At 38.1% G+C, this 22,903-nt stretch overlaps 1 protein-coding gene across 1 annotated transcript in view; it reads left to right on the forward strand.

Moving 5' to 3' along the window:
* The first annotated feature begins 6,060 nt into the window (after positions 1–6,060).
* Positions 6,061–22,903, forward strand: part of LOC114053832 (sodium/potassium-transporting ATPase subunit beta-1-interacting protein 3) — a 777,776-nt gene continuing 760,933 nt past the window's right edge. Inside the window, exon 1 of the mRNA XM_027876960.1 lies at positions 6,061–6,195. Within this exon, the coding sequence (XP_027732761.1) occupies positions 6,142–6,195 (54 nt within the window). The 5' untranslated portion in view covers positions 6,061–6,141. The remainder of the gene's footprint in view (positions 6,196–22,903) is intronic.

Here is a 22,903-nt window from a genome sequence, read left to right on the forward strand (position 1 = left end):
GGACTCATTGAGTAATAGATATAACTTTTTAAAAATCAACCCATTGTAGTTTATAGGTATGTTCAGTGCCAATATGCAACCTTTTTGTGCCTTTCTTTTCTTACCTTTTATTTATTGATATTTGGAGCTTCAGAACTTCACCCTGGAGTTCAGTTGTCCTTATTGGTGATTAATCCTACTTGCTCTATACAGCCAGTGTCTAATGGTACTTCATACAGTCATCCTCTCTGCATATCTTGGTATCTTCCCACTTCCATAATCTTCCCACGTTTTTTGCCTTCCTTCTCACATATTTTCTACCTCTTGCTTTGCCAACAACAATCAAATCAATACTCCTGTTGCTTCTGGAAAAGGTATGGAAATCAATTGCCATTTGATACTTCAGTCACCTTCAATGTTTTGACTATCCTGACCAAAAGTCACTTCCCTGGCAGTTGTTGTTCAGTCATTCCAGTCATTTCCAACTCTTGGTTGACACTATTTGGGGTTTTCTTGGCAAAGATACTGGAGTGGTTTGCCATTTCCTTCTCTAGCTCATTTTTTACAGATGAGGAACTGAGGCAAACAGGGTAAGTGACTTGCCCAGGGTCACACAGCTAGTAAGTGTCTGAGGCCAGATTTGAACTCAGGAAGATGACTCTTTCTGTGCCACTTAGCTACTCCTCCTCCAATTGAATATAAGCTTCCTGAGGGTAGGTACTAAATCACTTTTGTACTTATAACCTCAGTACCTAGAACAGTGTCCTTTATTCGTTTGTTATAGATGGTGCAGTGGATAGGATTCTGGACTTCGAATCAAGAAGATCTGAGTTCAGATTCTGCCTCAACTACTATTAGCTGTGTGAACCTGGGCAAGTCACTTAATTTCTGTCAGTGAGGATAATAACCTACCTTACAGAGTCTTTGTGAGGATCCAAAGAGATCATACTTGTAAAGTGCTTTGCAAACCTTAAAGTGCTAGACAATTGTAAATGATTATGTGTTCATAACAACATGTGTTCATAAACTATACATAGAAAATATAAATATACACTGTATTTATGATGAGGTTTAAGTCCTGCCTCTGATCCATACTAGCTCTGTGATCATGTGCAAATCAATTAACCACTTTGTACCTGAGATAGTGATTGTTTTCTAAGTTATATCTAAGTATTTCTAAATATCTAAGATTATAAATTATAGATGAGTTGCCAATTATCATCAGTGGAGGAAGTTTTCACACCAGGAGTTTCTAATATTAATTAAATCTCAGTTCCCAATATTTGCCCTGCTCTCCAATACTCCCTACCCCACAACCTAAAACACTTATGGGAGTTCTTTATCACTGTATAATACACATGCACAATGTAATATACAGGATAGCCTATGATGAGATTCAAAGTCCACTAAAGTGTAGTCTCATATTGTAAACTACACTTTGTTCCAATAAGCTCCTGCATTTATGCTTTTGTTTTTAATTTGTTTATTCAAAATATACAGGTTCAGTGAGGATACATTTGGGACTTAGAAAATGTAAGGAAAAACAATAGAACTTAGCACTCAATGTCAGTTCTACTAAACTTCAAAGAGACACTATAAAATTGTAGTATCTCTCACGAGAGATTACTTTAACCTTTTTTTTTATCAATCTCAAGTATTCATTTCCCCCTTTTGTGGATGTGGTATTAAACTTATGTAATTATATGGTTTTTAATAGATATTTTAGAAAATATTATCTAGGTTTTATAATAATAAAAAGAAGTACAAGTTCATTTTTGAAGAATAAATTTGTCCCAGCAAATACAAAACAATGCCATGTTAATTGTGCAACTGGATTTTCATGCAGTGAATTTGAGGTCATAATTCTATTTTATTTTTAATTTAAAATTGTATTTAAACTTTCTTTGTCACCTTCATTCACTAATTTGTCCTTCACTGCTTCTTCCTCTCCTCCCAGAAAGTCATTTCTTAAAACAAAGAAAAAAATAAGGTAGAAAAACAGTTCAGCTAAACTAAGCAGACATTAACTAAGTCCAACATTATATACAATATTCAGGGGATATGCATGGAGTTTTAGATAACTTTTTATTTTTTTGGCTACTAAACATTGTAAAACTCCATGAACAAATGAGAATATCAGAAATTTTGTCCTTTGTTTTGGGAAAAAATATATCTCATTGTGTGTATGAATCAGTGTCCTTGAATTTGAAGTTTCTAGTGGACAGGAACAGATGGCATCTTCTTTTGGACTAGTCTAATGTCACCTGTCTGTGGATGCTAATTTCATTTTATATAGCTGTGAGGAAACTTATTTGGAAGGTTTGCCACCAGATAAAGATATTTTGTGCAATACCTGTGGTATTCCAATGCCATGTTGGCAACCCCCCAAAAAACCCATCTTTTCTTTACTTTGCTATACCTGACTTATGCCAGACCCTTCTCCTTAATTTTGTTATAATGAATTGGATGCTGTAAGATGCCTTTCCTTTTCTTACTGTGTGACTTCAAGAGCTATCAAGAAGTTACATTAGTGCCACTCACTTCCTTTCAGCAACATTAGCTACCACCATTTGTGTGCTACTGCAAATTACTTGAAATGTGAGGGGATGCTGCCATGCTCAGGCTTCTGAAATCTCATAGAAGTAACAGAAGGTAGTTGAAGAGCTCCTTAATGCCACAAAGCAGGATCTGTGTGACACCTTTATGAAGATTCTGATAGCACTAAAATTCACAGTGGCTGTCACTGGCCTCTTAGTAGTAAATAGTGTGCTTAGGGAGAAAGATTCTTCTTGACCACTAGGCATACATTAATATTAACAACAACACTTTACATCTGTAGAGTGCAATGAATCAGGAAAGCACAAAGCACACCTTGCTTTGGTGAACCAGACAGACTCTAATCGCAGTACTATTATTGTAGCAACCTCAGAGAGAACCCAAATAACCAATTACTGTCAAAATTTATTATTTACTCAAAAGTGGTTTTAGAAAATAGAGCTTAGAGGTCCATAAAAAGTCTCAAAATGTATTTTATAACCCAAATATGTAAAATTAGGATCAGAATATGGTATAGATAGGTATTTAATGTCTTTCTTCCCCTGTGAACATCTCCCTGTATCCCCATGTAAATATCTAATAACTAAAGGTTATCCCCTCCCAAAGTTAATTGCATTTCAGCAGGGATAATGACAGAAACTCACATTTCTCTAGTTCTTCAAGTTTTTCAAACAATTCTCTTTACAGGCAGGATTTTTCAGGTGAAGAAATACTCAGAGAGGTGAGGTGATTTGTCCAGGGTCACATAGTCAATAAATATTAGAACTGCTGTTTGAACCCAAGTTTCTTCACTCTAAGTCCAGACTTCTTTCCATTAAAACCCTTTTTTAGTCAAAAGGATGAAGTTCTGATCAGAGAGACATCAGTTCCCAGGTGGGGACGATTTTGAAAGGGTGCCTTTTTGGGCCCCTGAACTATGCCTACAAACAAGTTGTTTGTAAAACTGTATGCAGTAGAGATTATGGTTCTCTAGGCAGTGTTTTCTAATGCGAACCATTTAAATGTTTTCTGAAAAAAGATAAAAGATTCAGGGATGAGTACACAAAAATGATTATTTCATCTTGACAGTTTCTCACAGACCCTACATTTGAAACACAAAGAACAAGTTACTGCACCTACAGACAGAAACCTTCTCTTTTAGGGTCCTTTCACTCCTTAGTCCCTATCTTTTGTAGCTTTCATAGCAAGGAATGGCTTGACCCTTTCTGGCAGCAGCAATTCTCCCAGCTCCCCTTACTATGTTAAATTATTCATTGACTTGTGTCCATTTTCCTTCCTTATGGGTTCATTCCCCAAAGGAGGTGGGCTTGTTCCCTTAGCTCAGGAGAACCAGTGATCTCATCATTTTGACTGTGATGCCATAAAGACCATAAAGGATTACTGATTCCACTCCATTGGCTCCCTCCCTTCTCTACCCCCCTTCTTTTCCTGGGCAGAAAAGGAAATCAGAAAGTAAGCATCCTCTGCCCCTTCACAGTTCTTAATCATGCAGTTATTTATGAGCCCCTACAGGATGGAAAGGAAATCGTAGTGATTTTCCTTGGGAGCTAATCACTATCTTTTAAGTTTAAATTGTGGACTCTTGAAGCAAAAACGGCCCTTTTACTCAGTTAATTGGGAAAGAAATAGATCTACAGCAGAGTAATCACCATAGATTTTCAGCATCTCCCAAAAACCAACAAACAAAACCCTTATAAATGAATGAACTGCTAGAGTAGTATTTATAATTAAGGTTTCGTGTTCTGAGACTTAAAACCCTCTTTCTGTATCCTCTAATGCAAATCAGCATCAAACTGCAGGAACAGGGAGGGGTGTTTTCAAGGTTTAAGTCGAGCTCTGTCTGAAAGCCTCTGTCCTCTGCAAAGTACTAAGGAATCTGGCTCCTGTGTGGTTGCATTGAAGGTGTGTTTCAGATGCATTCAAAAAGAAAAGCTACCTGTCACTAATTCCATCCATGGCACTAAATGCCAGTGAAATCAAAAATGAAATATTAGTGAGAGCCAGTCATCTGCATTATTCTCCTACTCTGTTTCATAAAAGAGAAACAGCTAGAGATGTCTTTGCAGGGTATGTGTGTAGTTACTTCAGGTTCCGACCATCAGTTATCCAGTCCTGCTTCAGAGATAGTCTCCGTCCAAATGGATTCCATAAAGTAGCTTCCAGAAGGTGGACTCCTATATTCTTCAGCCTAATCTCTGCCTCACTCCTCATCCTACTTACACACCTTCGTTCCTCCCTCTCACGGTGATGACATCGAGGGGCTCTAGGTCAGTAAAGGCAGGCTCTCCCTATTCTCTTTCACATCTTCTAATCTGTTCTCTTCATTTTTAAAAAATGTTCAGTTTTTCTCCCTAGCCTTCCCATGCTCCCGGAGGTCCTTTTGGTCTCTTAGCTAACTCCATTCAACTTTCCCCGTGAGCCTATAGCATAGGCGCCCTCCAGGCAATCAACTGCTGAAATGTCAGTACCCATAGCAGCACCCTCCACCCTCTCCGTATCCTCTGGTCCACAGCCATTCGCTTGCTCCCTCTTTCAGGCTCTCATTCAATCCACCTTTCTGTCAGCAATCTCCCACTTCCCGACATGACTCTCTTCCCAATAAAGCAGTTACCCAAACTACCATCTTTTGCTGCTGTCCTCTCTTCTTCCCATAGATTCTTACCTACCTTGACCCGTTTCCCCTGACCGACCTCCTTCAATTTATAACTCTCCAGAGTTACCACTGCCTTCTCTCTACCCCAATGGGCAGCCGCCTAACCGATTCCCTACACATGCTCCCATCAGTTTACAGGCACATCCATCTCCCTCACAAGGCATGTATATATGGACAGAATCCCAGAGCCGGGCAGATCTATCTACTTCATCTGTTCAATTACACTCATATTCATTCACCACCACCAGTACCTACCACTATCCGCTAACACCACACACACACACACACACACACACACACACTCACACACACACCCCTAAAAATATTCTGATATTCTGAACAAGACTAGCTAGTCCTCTCTGGTTACACTGTCTTTCATTCATTCCTTCCCACCTTATCACACACACACACACACACACACACACACACACACACACACACAGAGAGAGCCCCGTCAACCCACTCCACTTACCAGACACCCACCTACTATATACCCCTCCCCTAAAAAGACATTCACCCACTCACCATCTGTAGCCTCCCTTCTCCCCCACCTCCTCCCACCCTCTGCTCCCCCTCCTCAAGAAGTAGACCTGCACAGTGGGGAGGAAGGGACCCCAGCCAGATGCTCCAGTCCTCGGGGCTGCACTGACCTCAGCTCGTTTAGTTCCAAGAAACTACAACAAAGGAGGAGAGACAGACACCCCCCCCCACCTTAGCCAAGAAACCACTGCCCCCAAGACCAGAAACAGAAAGAGGAAAAAGAAACAGAGCTTGGAGGCTGCAGAGGTGGTGGGGTCTGCCTGGAAGTAGTGAGCCTTCGCCCCAGAGTGGGCGCCAGGGCCGGAGCAGGAGCTGGGGCAGGCTTGGGGGGCTTGCATTGGAGAAGACAAGGAAAGGAGGACGCCCGCTGGAGCTTCGGAGCTTTCTTTCGGGCTCGGACGCCGCCAGTCACCATGGGATGCTGCACCGGGCGCTGCACTCTCATCTTCCTCTGTACTCTGCAGCTGGTGAGTGAGCATCAACCGACTAAGTCACCTACTTCTAGTCTCTTCCTAGGATCTCCTTTCGGCACTACCAGTTTGCCTGGCGACCCAGAGGCGCCTCGACCCTTCAAGCCCATCCTTTAGTCCCTCGAGTCCCTCTTAGGCTGAAGCGCCCAGTCCCCCAACAGCTCTCCTTTTTGCGCTGTAACTCAGGACGTTAGGAGCGAGCTTGCGAGCTAGTGTGTGTGGATTGAGTGATTGCTCTTTCTGCGGGCTCCCCGCCCCCACTGGCTCCCCCACCAGTGGCTGAACTGCCGGGAAGCCCGGGACTTGCGGCCCGTCACCCTCCGCTACAGCCTGTGAGCCAGGGCACAACCTGCATCTCCACCCCAACGTCAGGCTCCCCCACCCTCTCCCCAATGCACTTGGGAACTAGCGCTCTCTCCCTCCTGGGCGGCCACTCAGCCACTGAGCTCCCCCAGTTGTTCTGGGGATGTTGCAAGCGGCGCTGTGGCTGGTGAGTGCTTGCACCCACTCCTCTTTCAGAGCCTGAACACTGCCACCTCCTCTGTAGTGATATGAAAGTTTAGTGGCGTGTTGCGGGCTTTTCTTTTGAAAAGTAACAGTTTTGCATGGGTTGAGTAGGGGGGAGAGTAAAGTGAGGTACTATTACCCCAGATTCTGAGAGGGAGGGAGGGAGAGAGAGAGAGAGAGAGAGAGACAGACAGAGAGAGAGAGAGAGAGAGAGAGAGAGAGAGAGAGAGAGAGAGAGAGAGAGAGAGAGGGAGGAAACATTCATTATGTAACTATTGAAAGTGTGAAATGATTCTTATCAGCCTTGGGTTAAAAGATAGTTATGGAATTCTTTCAGACAGCTGAAGGAGAATTTTTCTGTGTGACTGCGTTACAGAATCCTTCTCTTCCCTTTTGTTTTGTTTTAGTTCAAATTTTACTATTCTACACAGACAGATTTACAGTTATCTTTAAAGAGAGAACAAAGTAGGCAGGGCAAGCTGTTGGGTATGGCTTGTTTGAGAAAGCAAGGCTAATGGATAGTTGAAAGATCTGGGGAAAAAAAAGAACGGCAATTTTCTTACAGCACAGAGTGAAATTATCTATCTGTCTGTCTACCTCTAAATGCTCCTTTTAGCACACAGTATCCTGGGACCTAGACTGTTTTTGCCGTGGTTTTTTTTTTTTTTTTTAGTCACTTTTCTGAGGTCAAGGTTACTGACCCTCTTTGCCAGGCATTGAACTACACACTTCTTGTGGTGATGCATGAGCCGACACACAGCACTGTCTACTGCTTTTCTTCAGTGTTTTACTATGTGTAAACAAACCAAAAAACTCAACTCAATAGATTTGTAACTAACATAATTTGGGTTGTGACTTAACTTCTTTTGCTAAAGTTCGCATATTTTTCACATGGAAAGAGATGTCAAGATGAACTTTACTGAGCAATAGCAATCCCTTGTATGGCTCATTAACTAAGGGATAAAAATAATACTGTTTTTTTTAACAGTCCTCAGTCCCATGAGTGTTTTAAAAGGTTTTCACTTTTCTACTGCTTCAGAGTGCTTTCTTGTCTCCCCCTCCCCCATTTTTGGAGACTGCAGTCTTACTTTTTGATGTGCTCTTTACTATGTATAAACAGTGCAAGGATGTTCAGAAATTTGATAGTGTGGTTCATTTTTCTTAATCTTTGGCAAAGTACCTTCTGTTGCCTGACAAATTTTAAATCAGACCTATTGAGTATAATTATTTCACTGTGAGAAAATGTTTCACTCAAACATAATTATTTCTATTTAACAGGGAAAAGGATATAAGAAAGACAAAATTTACTTTTCTCAGTAGGAGGAGGGTCCTTACTTGGAAAGCAGATAATGCAGTCAACTCTTGATTGTATGTCTTAGTGGAGAAGAGCAATGATGCGGAAAATCCATAGCAGAATAGAGTAGGAAAGTGATTTTCAGTAGAATAGAAATTTATAACTGGAAAGAGGGAATTTTGGAGATTGTCAGGTCCTAACTTTTCATCTTACAGATGAAGAAACTGAAACCAGAGATCAAATTGCTTGCTCGAGGTCATATAACTTTTTTTGGTTGTTGTTTTTCAGTGATGTCCCATTCTTCCTGACCCCATTTAAGGTTTTCTTGGCAAAGACACTACAGTGGTTTGCCATTTGCTTTTCCAGCTTGTTTTACAGATGAGAAAACTGAGGCAAACAGATTTAAGTTACTTGCCCAGGGTCACACAGTTAAAAAATGTCTCAGGCCAAATTTGAACCCAGGTCTTCATGACTGCAGGCCTGAAGTTCTATCCACTGCACCATCTAGTTGCCGGTCATTTAACTAGCAAGTGATATAACCAGGTCTAGGGAAATAGAACTCAGATATCTTGACTATGAGGTTTTTTTAGTTTTACATTACTGTGCTTCTTTTGAACTGCTAACTCTGGGATACAGTGTGGTTTAGTTTTTCTAATGCATCAGATTTATCTTCCTAAATATCCTTTAAAAAAAGATTGATAATAGAAACAGTTTGAACTCTGTGAGTACATACCATTGGAAGGGATGGGGTGGTCGTGTACAAGTGTTGAGTAGTGGTAAAAGATAATCAGACTATAATGAAAAATTTGCAGAGGAGCATTTGCCTGCTGACTATTGAGCTAACTCCAATGATTCTTAGAAAGACAGAAGAGGAGCAAGTTTTAAAAGTTAAAGAAAAAGTAAAAAAACATTTTAAACTCAAATGCTACTCAACCCATACCAACAATACTTGGGAGCCCAATGGATCAGACTAGGTAGTCATGATCTCATTCACTCCAGGTCTCAACCTAAGTATAATTGTCAAAAGGTTACACTTCTTTGGATATCTTATGAGCATGAAGACATATCTACATGGTTAACTTTATGGGAATGATTACTTTGAAGAAATGAAGAAAAATTGTGAATAAATCCAGTTTTTCTCATTTCATCCACTCTATTGAAAACTGCCACCAACCATTTCACAACTTTCAGTATTTTTAGATCAAACCATTTAACAACTTCTAAACATATAATCCTTTTGATATGTACATCTCCTTTGGGGGCACATTTTATAATGTCCTTAGTTTACTGTCAAATATAGGTAATATGTTGGTTAATTTCTTTTTCGGCTAGGCAATGGGGTTAAGTGACTTGCCAAGGGTCACACAGCTAGTTAAGTGTTATGTGTCTGAGGCCAGATTTGAACTCAGGTCTTCCTGACTCCAAGGCCTGTGCTCTATCCACTGCACCACCTAGATGCCCCAAAATATAGGTAATGTAGAAATTTGTTTTAAAACATACAGAAATATACTTAAAGTACAGTGTCTGGCACAAATTTGGTGCTTAATAGATACTTGTTGAACGATATTTTTATGCAACAAGTAAGAAAAATGCTGCCCATATCACACATATTTTAAGTAAAAATCCAGTCAGCAGAGCCAGGTGTTCCGAAGGGTCTTGGTGGCAGTGTTGTTAAATTTATATTCATGTGAGTTGTCACCACAGGGGGGTGTCTAACATGGAAGAGGTCACAGTTATAAAACATGTCAGGCAGAACTTGGTGCTTGGACATTGTTATCACTAAGGAAGATTTATTGAACTTCTAATCCATTTTTTGAGAGGTGAACATTATTACTGAGGATAGGCAATGTTTAAGTTAGAAGGCGGAAACACAAAATACTTTAAGAAAATCAATTTGGAGTGACAAACAAAAATGATTCAAGTACATCAAATGCCCTTATACAAATAAAGAGATGATACTCTTTTATTCAACAAATAAAAGCAAACCTCTCCAATCAAAAGGGAAAGTGATGCTCTCCCCATCCACCCTCTACACACGAAGCAAACCATCTATTTTTACTTTCTCTTCATGCCACACATGGAACAATTTGCAAACAACCTTTCCTCTTGCATAATATTGGAATAACATGATCAGGATGTGCATGGAGAGGTCTGGATAACTGTAACTGCAATAGCAGTTTTTTTTTTGCCTGAAACCTATGGAATATAGTGCTCACCTCTTCCTGGATGTTTGCCAGCTCACGAAGCAACAAGAAAGCTTTGTGCTCTGAAGGGAACATTTCTTTTACTATGTAGATTTACTGATATTTTTCACCTGAAAGCATTTGGTTTTCCAATGGATCTTGTTTCTCCTCTTTTGTGTGATAGTAATCTGGCATACCTGATAGAGTACTGAACTTAAGAGTCAGGAAGGTCTGGGTGTGAATCCCAGGAACTGGAGGTCACAGAGGACAACAGAAAGAGTATTGACTCTAAAGTCAGAGGGCCTGGGTTTAAATTCTACCTCTGACAGAACCTGTGTGACTTTGGATGGTTTCTTAAGCTTCCTGAGCCTCAGTTTCCTCAACTGTTAAATGAGGAGGTTATATACTATGTAGCTTCTGAGGTACCTTCCAACTCTAGATTTCTGATCTCTGTGATCCCTGCGTTCCTGCAGTGTCACCTTGAGTAAGCCACTTAACCTCCGTGAGCCTCAGTTTCCTCAAGTGTAAATCAGGGGATTGGACTTAGATGTTGCTTGAAGTCCCTTCTAGCTCTAAATCTATGTTTCTTATGAGTGTGCCAGCTTTGTGACTTCTAGAAAGTCATTTCATTCCTATGAACCTTACTTTCTGCACCTGTAAAATGGGGATTATAATAGTACCTATGCCACAGGGCTGTTGTGAGGATTCCATTGAGATAATGTATATAAATATTTTGCAGACCTTAAGATGTCATATACATGTTATGTTTTTAATTCATTTACTCTTCTTATATGCAAACCCTAGGAATTATTTTAAAGATAATAAACAAGTTTATGGCTCTGGAAATTATAAGCATGATAAAGTATAATGCTTCCAAGTGTACTTGATATCAAAATCCTTATTCTAGACTTTCCAGATATGCCATGTTTCCAGATATGATAAACTCAGCTTTGCATCTTTCTTGATGTATTAAATATGGACTTAGCTTATAGAATATTGAATTCTGATGGAATTTTGTTTGTCCCATGGTACTTACAGTCTGTCTTTCATGATACTGATTCTATTTATCTCCTCTACTAGATGGTAAGTTCCTAGAAGTCAGGGACTATATCTTAGACATCTTTGTATCTCAATCCTTACCAAAGGGCCTTCCTTTCACATAGCTCAATGAATATTTTATTGATTGAATGAATATTACTTTAGAAAAATATTATAACTACTACTAATAAAAAAGTAACCCATAATCCATTTGTGATTATATTGTAAAAGATTTGTCCTGTAATGTTGAAATCAATATTGCCATTTACATATATAACTTGATGAGTCTTTATAATCTGAACCATCAGATTCTGAACCATCTGTTCTGATGGTTCTGAACCATCAAAAGTGCCATGGGATGTGCTTTCTGTATATAATAATAACTTTGATGGTAATAATAATAATAATAGCAATAACAACAATAGCATTAATATAATGCTTTAAGGTTCGCAAAGCGCTTTACAAATATTATGTCATTTTATCCTCACAACAACCCTGAGAAGTAGGTGTTGTTATTATCTACATTTTATAGATGAAGAAACTGAGGCAAAGAGAGGCTGAAGGATTTGTCTGGAATCACAGAGCAAGTGTCTGAACTCTGGTCTTCCTGACTCCAGCAATCTATCCACTGTGCCACATAGCTGAAAGGAAAGCGTTTCCAGGAATGTATTAATTAATAAACACATTTTATTAATCATTTCATGAAGTGATAAGCAATCATTTAAATTAATTCATTTCTGACACATACTGGCTGTATAACTTCCTCATAACCCATGCATAAGTTATGGAATAGTCACTGATATGCATTGGTGGGAGTTCCTTTACCAGATGCTATCCACATTGATGAAATTCTAGTTTTGGATCAAAAACCCAAAACAGAAAGAACTATACTCATGAAAATTTGGTTAGAAAAGCAACCTAACACTCTTCAGAAATATTTCAGTGGTAATGGTTGAAAAAAACTGGGCCATGAACTGGCATCCCCAGGGTGATGGGGAGATTAGATATCCAAGTGGAGAAATAAGGCTTATCCAGGCAAGTTAGAATTCTATAGATTTGGCTGATGCCTGTAGATAATAACAGTGGCCTCGCTCAGGACTTTGTAAGGGAAATTTGTTTGTCATTATGATGAAAGAAAGCAGGTCTGTTGTCATTCTCATCATCATTATCTTCATCATCATCATCATCATCATTGTCATCATTGTCATAATTATCACTAGCCTTTACAAAGCACTTTAAGATTTGCAAAATGCTCTATGTGTGTCTAATTTATGCTCCCAACAACCTTGAGGTAGGTACTATTATTATCTTTATTTTACAGATGAGGAAACCAAGGCAAACAAAGGTTAAATGACTTGTCTAAGGTCACAGAGCTCATAAATTTCTAAGACTAGAACTGAGCTCATATCTTCCTGCCTCCAGGACTAGGTCTCTATCCAGTGTATCACTTAGCTGCCTCAATGTAGACATGTAAACTACGGAAGAACCTGGGAATATAGCTAGAGCAGGGAGAGGAGACAGATTCAAAGTGACTAAAATAGTTAATGTTAGTTACTACTTTCTTCTACTACTGTGCCTACCTACACTCTGAAAGGATACACGTCTCAATCAGTACTAATCATTCCTCTCCCCTGCCCCACCCCTACTAGTAAGCATGCTGGTGAATTGTATTCTTACCAGAGGCAGGTCCTACCAGTTCCTGAGCCTGAGAACCCTCCTGTGTTGTCTGGGTGGAGCTGTGTGCAGCCTTACAGGCTTTAGTAGTAAGGGAAGAGGTTAACTGTGGGTCACTGTTCCACAGCTGCTCTATTCATTAATGTAACACTAAAGAGAGAGAGTGTGTGTATCTCAGCTCCATGGCCACTCTGAAATAATGTCCCAGGGTAGACAAAAGAGTGGGAGTCTAAGTTGCAAGCTGTGGGGATCAGAGATCAGAGGAGGTCAACAAAATATTAGGTCAACAAAAAAGGGAGAAGCAAATAGGATATAAGAATCAAAGAGGAATCCAGGGGCAGCCAGATGACATGTCCAAGCCAAATTACAAACTGATAGCAATATGGGAATGAAGCATTTTGGTGGCCAGAATACCCTACTCAGCCCTAACCCCTTAGTTACTGCTGGCTTAGAGGCCAGATACTTTTTCTTTGGCTTATACAGCCCTTCAGAACCTGACCTCTCCCCATCATTCCAGTCTTTTTCCTCCCTCCACTCCATGCACCCTGCCACCCGGAGCCACTGACCTCCTTGTTGCTGCTTACACAAGACAGAATCTCCATCTCCCAACTCCTGCTGTTTTTACTAGCTGTCCCCCATGCCTGGAATTCTCTCTTTCCTTTCTTTGTTTTATGGTTTTCCTCATTTCTTTTAAGTCTCAGCTCAAGTTCTATCTTCCATAAAAAGTCTTTTCAGACTCTCCTTAATCTTAATGCCTTCCCTTTCAGACTACCCCTATTTTATCCTAGATAGAGCTTGTTTGTGTGAAGTTCTTTGCATGTTGCTTTCCTCATTAGACTCTGAGCTCCTCAAGAGTAGGGCCTGGTTTTTCCCTTTCTTTATACCCATTTAGGACTTAGCTCTTAGTATAGTGCCTGGAACATAGTATGTACCTAAAAATATTTGTTGACTTGATTTGTTTTATAGGCTACGAAGGAGACCCAGAGATAAGTCTTTAAGTTTTCTTCCCACTTTGAATCTATGATTTATTCAAGGATATCAAATAACCCTTAAATCAATGCTCAAATGCTTTTACTCAGAAAAGCTCATTCCTTAAACATTTCAGTTTTTAGATTTTTCCTATATATTTATTTCTATTTATTTAGAATTAACAATCCTTAACAATGTTGTGCTCTGCATGGTGTGGTGTTAGTAACTATGGCATTGTACTATGTTAGTACAAAAGTTGATGCTGTTGTTAAGTCATTTGAGGGTATATGCTTTTGATGTGTAAATGAAATGCTTGTTATTCTTAATGGGAAATTATATTTGTACAGTAAGCAGAAAAAAATATTCAAGATTTGTAGACTTTGCTCCTAAAACATCCTTCTTCAATCCTTAATTCTGAAAACTTCAAAAATTAAGACATAAACATCATCAATGAAGTTGAGCTTCTGAACATTTTATACTACAGTTCACAAGATAGAACCTAAGAGTTAAGATTACATATAAAGACTAATTTACCAATTGAGGATACTCTTAAATATTTGTTGGCAAAAGTTACTGAAAAATAATCTGAAATGTTGTTGTTGTTTTTTCTGGAGGTCATTATAAACACTATGGATTTGCTTGGGATGGAGCAAATATAGTGACCCAGAATGTGACTGCAGTGCTGGCTGATATTCCAGAATGTGGTTAGGGGAGGCAGCCTACATTGGTCGTGGTCAATAAGTCCAAGAAGGTCACGTGGTTGGAGGAAAATGACTGGTATTGAGGGTAGCCAGAGTCAGTTAGTCAAGGTCCAAGACAGGTCCAAGGCAGAGAGACAGAAGGCTCAGGTTCACTGGATCAAGGAAACTTTATGCAGTCGATCTAGTACCCAATGTAACTCCATGGTAAAGTGACATTGCTGTGGCAGCTTCTGAGAGTGTATTGAGACTCATACCCCAAGGCCTGCTTATTTCACTCTACTCTCCCTCTATTAAAGAGCAACCTACCTCCTAGATGGGCTATTTATTGTCATTGGACTATCAACTTCTTGAGAAGAGGAACTGTCCTTTTTTTTTTTTCATTTTTATATCCCTACTGCATGTATAGGAAACTCCCAGGTGGGGACACTCCCTTTACTAATGTAGATCAGCACTTATTTCTGCACCTTATAGGTTAAATGACTTGCCGTAACTTTAGTTTCCATATGCATCCTCAGTGGTTAGCACAGAGTCTGACACAAAGTAAGCAAATAATAAATGTTTTTTTTTCATTTCTTGCTTATATCACATATACTCCCTATGGAGTCAGAGAATCATCCTCATCTCTTATGAAGAACTTTGTATTTTTAAACCTGGTCCTAGCACAATGGCTGGTATACAACAGATGCTTAATAAATACTTGGTAATTAATTGATTGCATCAAAAAGAAATAAATCCTAGCTGGAGCCTTCATGGGGATACTGATGCATTTGATTTGGTCCATGGGTCCTATCTTTATCTTCACAAAATTGTTCAGTCTTTGGGGCCTTCTCTCTAGATAAGGGAGATTCAATAGAGTAAAGCCTGAGTCGTAGAATATAAGCTTCTTGAGTGGCTCACTTATATTTATATCCCAGTATCTAGATCAGCACCTGGCATAGTTTGTGTTTGAATTGTTTGAATGCTAGATAATGGAAAGTTCCTTCAAGTTCTGACTCTACAGTTTTAGTCAAGGATATCTTAGGGGGAAAGAGAATAGATACTTATTAAGTACTTACTATGTGCCAGGCACTGTGCTAAATGCTTTACAAATATCATCTGATATTATCTGATCTGATCTGATATTATTTGATCCTCACAACAATCAAGAGGTACACACTATTATTATCTCCATTATATAGTAGAAGAAACTGAGGCAGACAGAGGTTAAGTGACATGCCTAGGGTCACACAGGTAGTCAATGTCTGAGGCTGGATTTGAATTCAAGTCTTCTTAATTCTAGGACCAGTGCTCTATCCATTGCACCACTTAACTGAATATGATTGTACAGAAAGTGGCGTGGAACTTGTAATGCCTAGCAAAGATATCCTAAATTTCATCTACTGAGTTCCCACTCAAATGACTCTGAAGTCAATTGGTGAGGTGGAAATAACTGACTAGCCCATCATAATAGCATTATTGTAGGTTTGTAATCCTATAACTAACAATCTGAGCTTCTGACAGTAACTGTGTGACAATGGTGAGACATTAAATCTCACAGAGCCTCATTTCCTTATCTGTAAAACAGATAAAACTGAATACTTTTTGCATATACTTATGTTTTTGTATGTTCTTATGTATAGACATTTTGTGTTTCCCAATAGAATCTAAACTTTGATGACCTTGGTTGTCCTAGTGCAGCACTTAGTAGGTACATAATAAATGATTCTTGATTGATTACACAATCTACTTCACATGTACTTTGTAATCCTGAAAGTTCTATATAAATGCTAGCTATTATTATATACTTCATTTTTTTTTCAACAGTATACCTATCTTTTTAAGTTCTGGGCTCTGAGTATAGTTGGAACAAATGAACCTTATTGTAAAGGACAATAATCATGATAATAACAGATTTAGAAATTGTGCCATAGGATCATAAATGTAGAGCTGGCAGTGATTTTAGCAATCAACTAGGCCCATCTCCTCATTTTATAAATGAAGAGACAGGCTCAGAAAGGACAAGTAACTTGTCAAAGGTCACACAGGTAATATATGGCACAGTTAGAATCTGAACATGAGTCCCCTGGCTTCAAATCGAGCATTCTTGCTATTGTATGCTGGTAAGAAACTTGAGGAGGGAAGGACATAGTCAGTGATTGTCAAATATTTTAAAATCTATCAAATAGAAAAAGGGATAGAGTTATTTTGCTTGAGAGAGCAGAAGTAGGGACAATAGGTGGAAATTACAAGGGGAGGAGAAATTTTGATTCAATATAAAAAGTTATGATTGAGCTATTCAAAAATAGAATTGGCTGCTCCAAGAAGGAGCAGAATGACTACGTGAATTGGGTGTACATTAGATGGGAGGTTGTACCAGATGACTTTTGAGGTCCTTTCCAACTCCAAATATCTATGGGTTTGAGGAGAGGGAACAAGAGTTTATTAACATCTATTTTATTCCAGGAACTCTGCTAAGCAAAATAATAATAATGATAATAACTATAATAATAATAGCTAACATTTACATAGCACTTACTATGTTCTGGGTATTGTGCTAAGTACTTTACAATTATTATTTAATTTGATCCCCACAACAACTTTGGAGGTAGGTGCTATTATTATTTTCATTTTACAAATGAGGAAACTGAGGTGGTCAGAGGTAAAGAGACTTGCTCAAGGTCACACAGCTAGTAAATGTCTGAGGATGGATTTAAATTCTGGTCTTCCTGATTCCAGGCATAATATTCTTATGTACTGTTGCTTTTAGCTAAAGAATAGACTAACAAATAAAAAAATACATTATGTGTAATGTGCCTTTAAAAGCACTGTATAAGCATTAGCTATTATTATTTGAAATAATAACAATAATTTATGCCTTCTGTCCAATCCTTTCATCTATATTCATGCCTTTATTAAGGGCTTACTAATTTCCAAGCACTATGCTAAGCACTGGGGATAAAAAGAAATGCAAAACATGGATCTCTGCTTTGAGGGAACTGACATTGTAATGGGGGAGACAACACACAGAAAATTATGTATGTACAAAATGTGTTCAGTGCAAATGGAAGGTAATTTTAGAGGGAAAGCAATGAGGTAGAAGCAATGAGGGAGGAAGGGAGAGCCAGGAAAACCTTCTACAGAAGGTAGTTTCAGATTTGATCTGAATCTTGAAGGAAGGTAAGAAAGCAGGAGGCAGAAGTGAAGAGAGAGAGCATTCAGGAAATGGGGTTCAGACAATTCAAAGATAAAGAGTAGAGAGCTAGAGTGTAAGATGTAAAAAAATAAGTAGGGCAGTGTCACTGGATCATAAAGTATGTGGATGAGAGTAAAAAAAAATGTCAAAAGACTGGGAACATAGGAAGGGGACAGGTTGAAGAGCTTAGATGACAAAGTACTTTACATTTGATCCTGAAGGTAATAGGAAGCCATTGGGTTTTATTGAGGGAGGTGAGTAACATGGTCAGACCTATGTTTTAAGAAAATCACTTTAGCTTTTGAGTGAGCAGCTAGGTGGTGAAGTGGATAGAACATGACCTGAAGTCATGAAAACCCGAATTCAGATCTGGTCTCAGACACTAAGTAGCTATATGACCCTGGGCAAATTGCTTAACCCTGATCTGCTTTAATTTCTCATCTGTAAAATGACCTGGAGAAATAAATGGCAAACCACTCCAGTATATTTGCCAAGAAAACCCCATATAGGGTCACCAAGATGGGACATAGCTGAACAACAACAACAACAATTGGGAGATAGATTGGAGTGGGGAGAGATCTGAGGCAGGCAGACCAATCAGGAGGTTATTGCAGTAATCCAGGTGAGGTGAAGAGGGGCAGCACCAATGTGGCAGCTAGGTGAGTGGAGAGAAGAGAGATGGTGTGAAGGTAGACATGACAAGGTTTGTCAACACAAGGATATGTGAGATGAGTGTGAGTGAATAATTCAGTATGATAATGAGGGTGTGATGCTGAGGGTCTGGGAGGATAGTGGTGCCCTAGACAGCAGTAGGAAAGTTAAGAAGAGAGGAGAATTTGGGAGAAGAGGTAAGATCAAGAGTTCTCTATTGTGGTTTTAAAAATACCAGATTTGGAGTTAGAGAACTTGTACTGGAATACAAGCTTTGTTACTTCCTTTGTTACCTTAGGCAAGTCACGTCATATCTGTGCCTTAATTTCCACATCTATAAAGTGGATTAGAGTAGATCATCTCTAATGTCCTTTAATCTCTAAATCTTAAGATTTCCAACTTCTGACTGGATTCCACCATTTGTATGTTCCATCAGCACTCAGCATATTTAAAACTGATCTCATATTCTCTTAATTAGCTCCCTTTTCAACCTTCTCGGTTCTTATAAATGGCATCATCATTTTTTTGTCAACCAGATCAGAAACCTTGGAGTTAGCTCTGACTCATCTTTCTCCTTCTCCTTCTTCAATATCTAGTAAGCCATTACTTTCTGTCCACTTTGGCATGTCTCTTGTATCTGTCCCTTTAAAAAATGCACTGACATTGTTTTATATTTAGATAATTGCCAGTTTTCCAGCTCTGAGCTTCTGCCTACTAGGAAGCTAGTATGCTTGCCTCCTAATTGAATTCCTTGAGTAGAGGAAGTTCCTTTTCCTCCTCCTCCTCCTCCTCCTTCTCCTCCCCCTCCTCCTCCTTTTCCTCTGCCTTCTCCTTCTCTTCTTCCTCCTATCCATCCAGAATTGCTTATTGAACTTTCTTAAATACTACTTTGGTCAGTTCAATTCAACAAATGTTTATTAAACACCCATTACATTCAAGGCACTGGAAATACGAAGATAAAAACAAAGTTTTCCTTGATCACAGGGAGCTCACATTCTCATGGAAATATTTTACCCAGATTAGTAGAGTACAAAGAAAACTGAAAGAGGAGAGAACAGTAATAACTGGGGAATCAGGGATGGCTTCACAGAGAAGGTGGCACCTCAATTGGACTTTGAAGGAAGGCAAGGATTATAAATGGCAATGATGAAGAAGGAATTCATGTAAGGAATTAGAGTAGCCTGTGCAAACCTGTGGAAGTGAGCAATGGATTGTTTAACTGAGGGAAAAAAATAGTAGTCCAATTTGACTAGATATGAAGGGATTATCAGTCAATCAACAGATACTTTTGAAGGGCTTATCATATGCCAGGTACTCAGCTATGCCTTGGGAATACAAAGACAAACACTGAAGAGTCCTTGCTCTCAAGAAGCTTATATCATATCAGGGAGGTAAGATATGCACACGTACGTAGGAATAGAATAAATGTAAAAAAAGAGTTGTTTATGGAAGGGAGGAACTAGAAGTTGGAGGGGGCATCAGGAAAGATCTCATGCAGAACAGTGGTTCCTAACATTTTATGTTTCATGGACCGTTTGTCAGTCTGAAGAAATCCTATTGGTCCCTTCTCAGAATAATGTTTTAAAACAAAATAAAATACATAGGATTACAAAGAGCTAATTATATTGAAATGAAGTTGTCATAATATTTTTTATGAAGTTTACATATCCCCAGATTATGAATCCCTGAAGCAGAAGGTGGTGCTTGGGATGAACAAAGTGAGGGATTTTATGAGTTGAGGTGAGGTGTGAGTATATTCCAGGTAGAGGATGACAATAAAAAGGATTGGAGAGGGGATGCCATTTATGAGGCATACCAAGAAGGACATTATGGCTGGATTGGAGAGTGCAAGAAGGAAACTAATATATATAATGCAGCTCACAAGGTAGGTTGGAGCCAGGTTGTACTAGGCTTTTAAAATCAGACAGGGCTATTTATGTTTTATCCTTGAGGGAATTGGGACTGCTGAAGATTGAGTAGGGAAGTGACATGTTTAAGGTTGGAAAGGTAAAGAAGAACATAGAATTGAATATTAAAGTTGGAAAGGACATGAAAGACCATCTTGCTTAACCCTCTTATTTTACAGATGAAGAAACTGAGAATTGTAAGGTGGTGACAGTTAGGTGGCACAGTAGATAAGAGTACTGGGCTTGGAGTCAGAAAGATTTGAGTTCAAACCTTGCCTCAGACACTTATACTTAACAAGCTACCTTATTTGTAAAATAGGGACACTAATAACACCTACCTCCCAAGATGGTTAGGAGGATTAGATGACATAACTTTAATGTGAAATGCTTTGCAAAAGTGCTGTAGAAATGCTAGCCAGGCTGTATTTGTACCCAGCTCCTCTGATTCCCAAACTAGTCATCTTTAGTGTTCTTTTTTGGGGGTAGGGTGGGTTGGGTTAGGAAAGGTTGCTATCCATTCATTCATTTATCCATTCATTCACACACATATGTATGTATATGTACATATATATACATATATGATTAACTTAAACATCAATAATATGCAAAAAGAAAAGGAGAATTTTAGATAAATCCATGAATTTCTGTTATGCATACCTTATTTTTTGGTAAAGTACATGTTAAATTTTACACAATAATGCCAACATTGCCCTGCTTGTTTCTGTCTCCTGAATTTTTCTTTCATTTGTGTTTTATAAAGTTTCATTGATTCTCTTTTCATTTTACTCTTCCATCACTCCCCTTTGCCCCCCTAAAATTGTAGCCCTCTTCTTAACAAATGAACATATTCAGTCAAGCAAAACAAATTCACACTTTGGGTTTGTCTGAAAAAATATATTTTGTCCTCCTTTAGTCCATCATTTGTCCATTAAAAGTTGGGAGACATAATTCGTCATTAGTCTTTTGGAGTTAAGATTATTTACTGCATTGAATAGAGTAATTGTTTTTCACAGATATTTTCCTTTATGTTATTATGTGTAAATCTTTATGCATTGAGAAAAGAATGTGGCTATTAGATTAAAAATAACATTTCAAAATTGATTAGCAATGAACATGCCAATTAAATGGTATTGAAGACAAATGATGCAGTGTGCAATGTCTTAATTTCAATTTTTTCATCTCCCATATTTTGTTCTGGTTGTGGTAACTTCAACTCTTTGTAAGTTCATACAATTCTATTTAGGTTATCCTCTCTTTCATCATTTTTAGGGGGAAATAATATTCTGTTACATTCATATAGCTTAATTTGTTCAGGCATTCCCAATTGGTGAGTATCCACTTTATTTACAATTATTTGCTATCACAAAAGTGTAGCTATAAATATTTTTTGTACACATGGATAATTTCTTTAATATATAGATACTCCAAAAGAGGTACATGCTTAGTAGTTGTGTTGTTGGGTCAATGGGTATGGGTGTTTTGGTCCTTCCCCCCATCTTTTTAAAGGGTAATTCCAATTTATTTTCCAGAATAATTGGAACAATTCAAAACTTTGCAATGTTATATTAGTCTCTTTTTATTTGTATAAAAATAATATTCTCTTAAGTTTGTTACATAAAGCAAAATGTTGTATAACAATGTCCATTCTGAAGTGTCCAGAGAGAGGATAAATTTTTTAAAAAGTTGAACATTTGAAATAATGATATCACTGTGTGGAAAAAAATGCATACTGTAAGATGTATAAATTCCACCTATTTCATATAAATTTTGTTGACATAATTATAAACTCTAACAACCATTTGAAAATTCCAATTTCTGTTTTGAAAGTGAAATTAATTAACACTTTCATTAGGTTTGAGATGAAATTTATAACTCAAATGGGAAGGCAAGAAAGAAAACAATACATGTTTCTATACTTTTACAGTTTAACTCTGTTAAAACTTGATTTTGCCATTTAACTCTGACTTAATTTGTTATATAAAGTTGTTAAGTAATTTGTATAAATTTGGAGAGGAGCTCGATGGTGAGAAAATGGGATATTTTTTCATATTATGAATTAAGAGACTGATAAATATTTTGGTAATGTTAAGAGATTAATTATTCTTTTGATGTGCTAAAGATTTATGTTTATAGTCCCCATTAACACTAATTAGTGTAATATATGTAAATCTTCATGCATTAAAAAAGAATATGGCCATTAGACTAAAAAATAACATTTCAAAATTGATTAGCAATCAACATGCCAATTAAATGGTATTGAAAACAAATGACACATAGTGTACAATATCTTAATTTGAATTTTTCATCTTCCATATTTTGCACAGTATAGTAAAATGAAATTATAGCTAGTTACTAATTACCCTTTATGAAACATTTTGATCTTAGGCCAGTGCTGTTGAATGCATATGTTATAGTGGATATAATAATAAATGTTTAGCTAATGGCACTGAGACTTGCTAGATTTGATAAAATTAGAGAAAGTAAAATCCTTGAACTGATAAATTGCTGCACCATCTGATGTTGGTGAAAGAATCATCAGTTCATTGATTTGGAGATGAAGCATCTGTCCATTGGTAAAGGAAGATGAGGGGGAAGGGGTATGAAAGGCC

This window comes from Vombatus ursinus, unplaced genomic scaffold (genome assembly GCF_900497805.2).
Source record: "Vombatus ursinus unplaced genomic scaffold, bare-nosed wombat genome assembly UNPS02014812.1, whole genome shotgun sequence".
Classification (NCBI taxonomy): Eukaryota; Metazoa; Chordata; class Mammalia; order Diprotodontia; family Vombatidae; genus Vombatus; species Vombatus ursinus.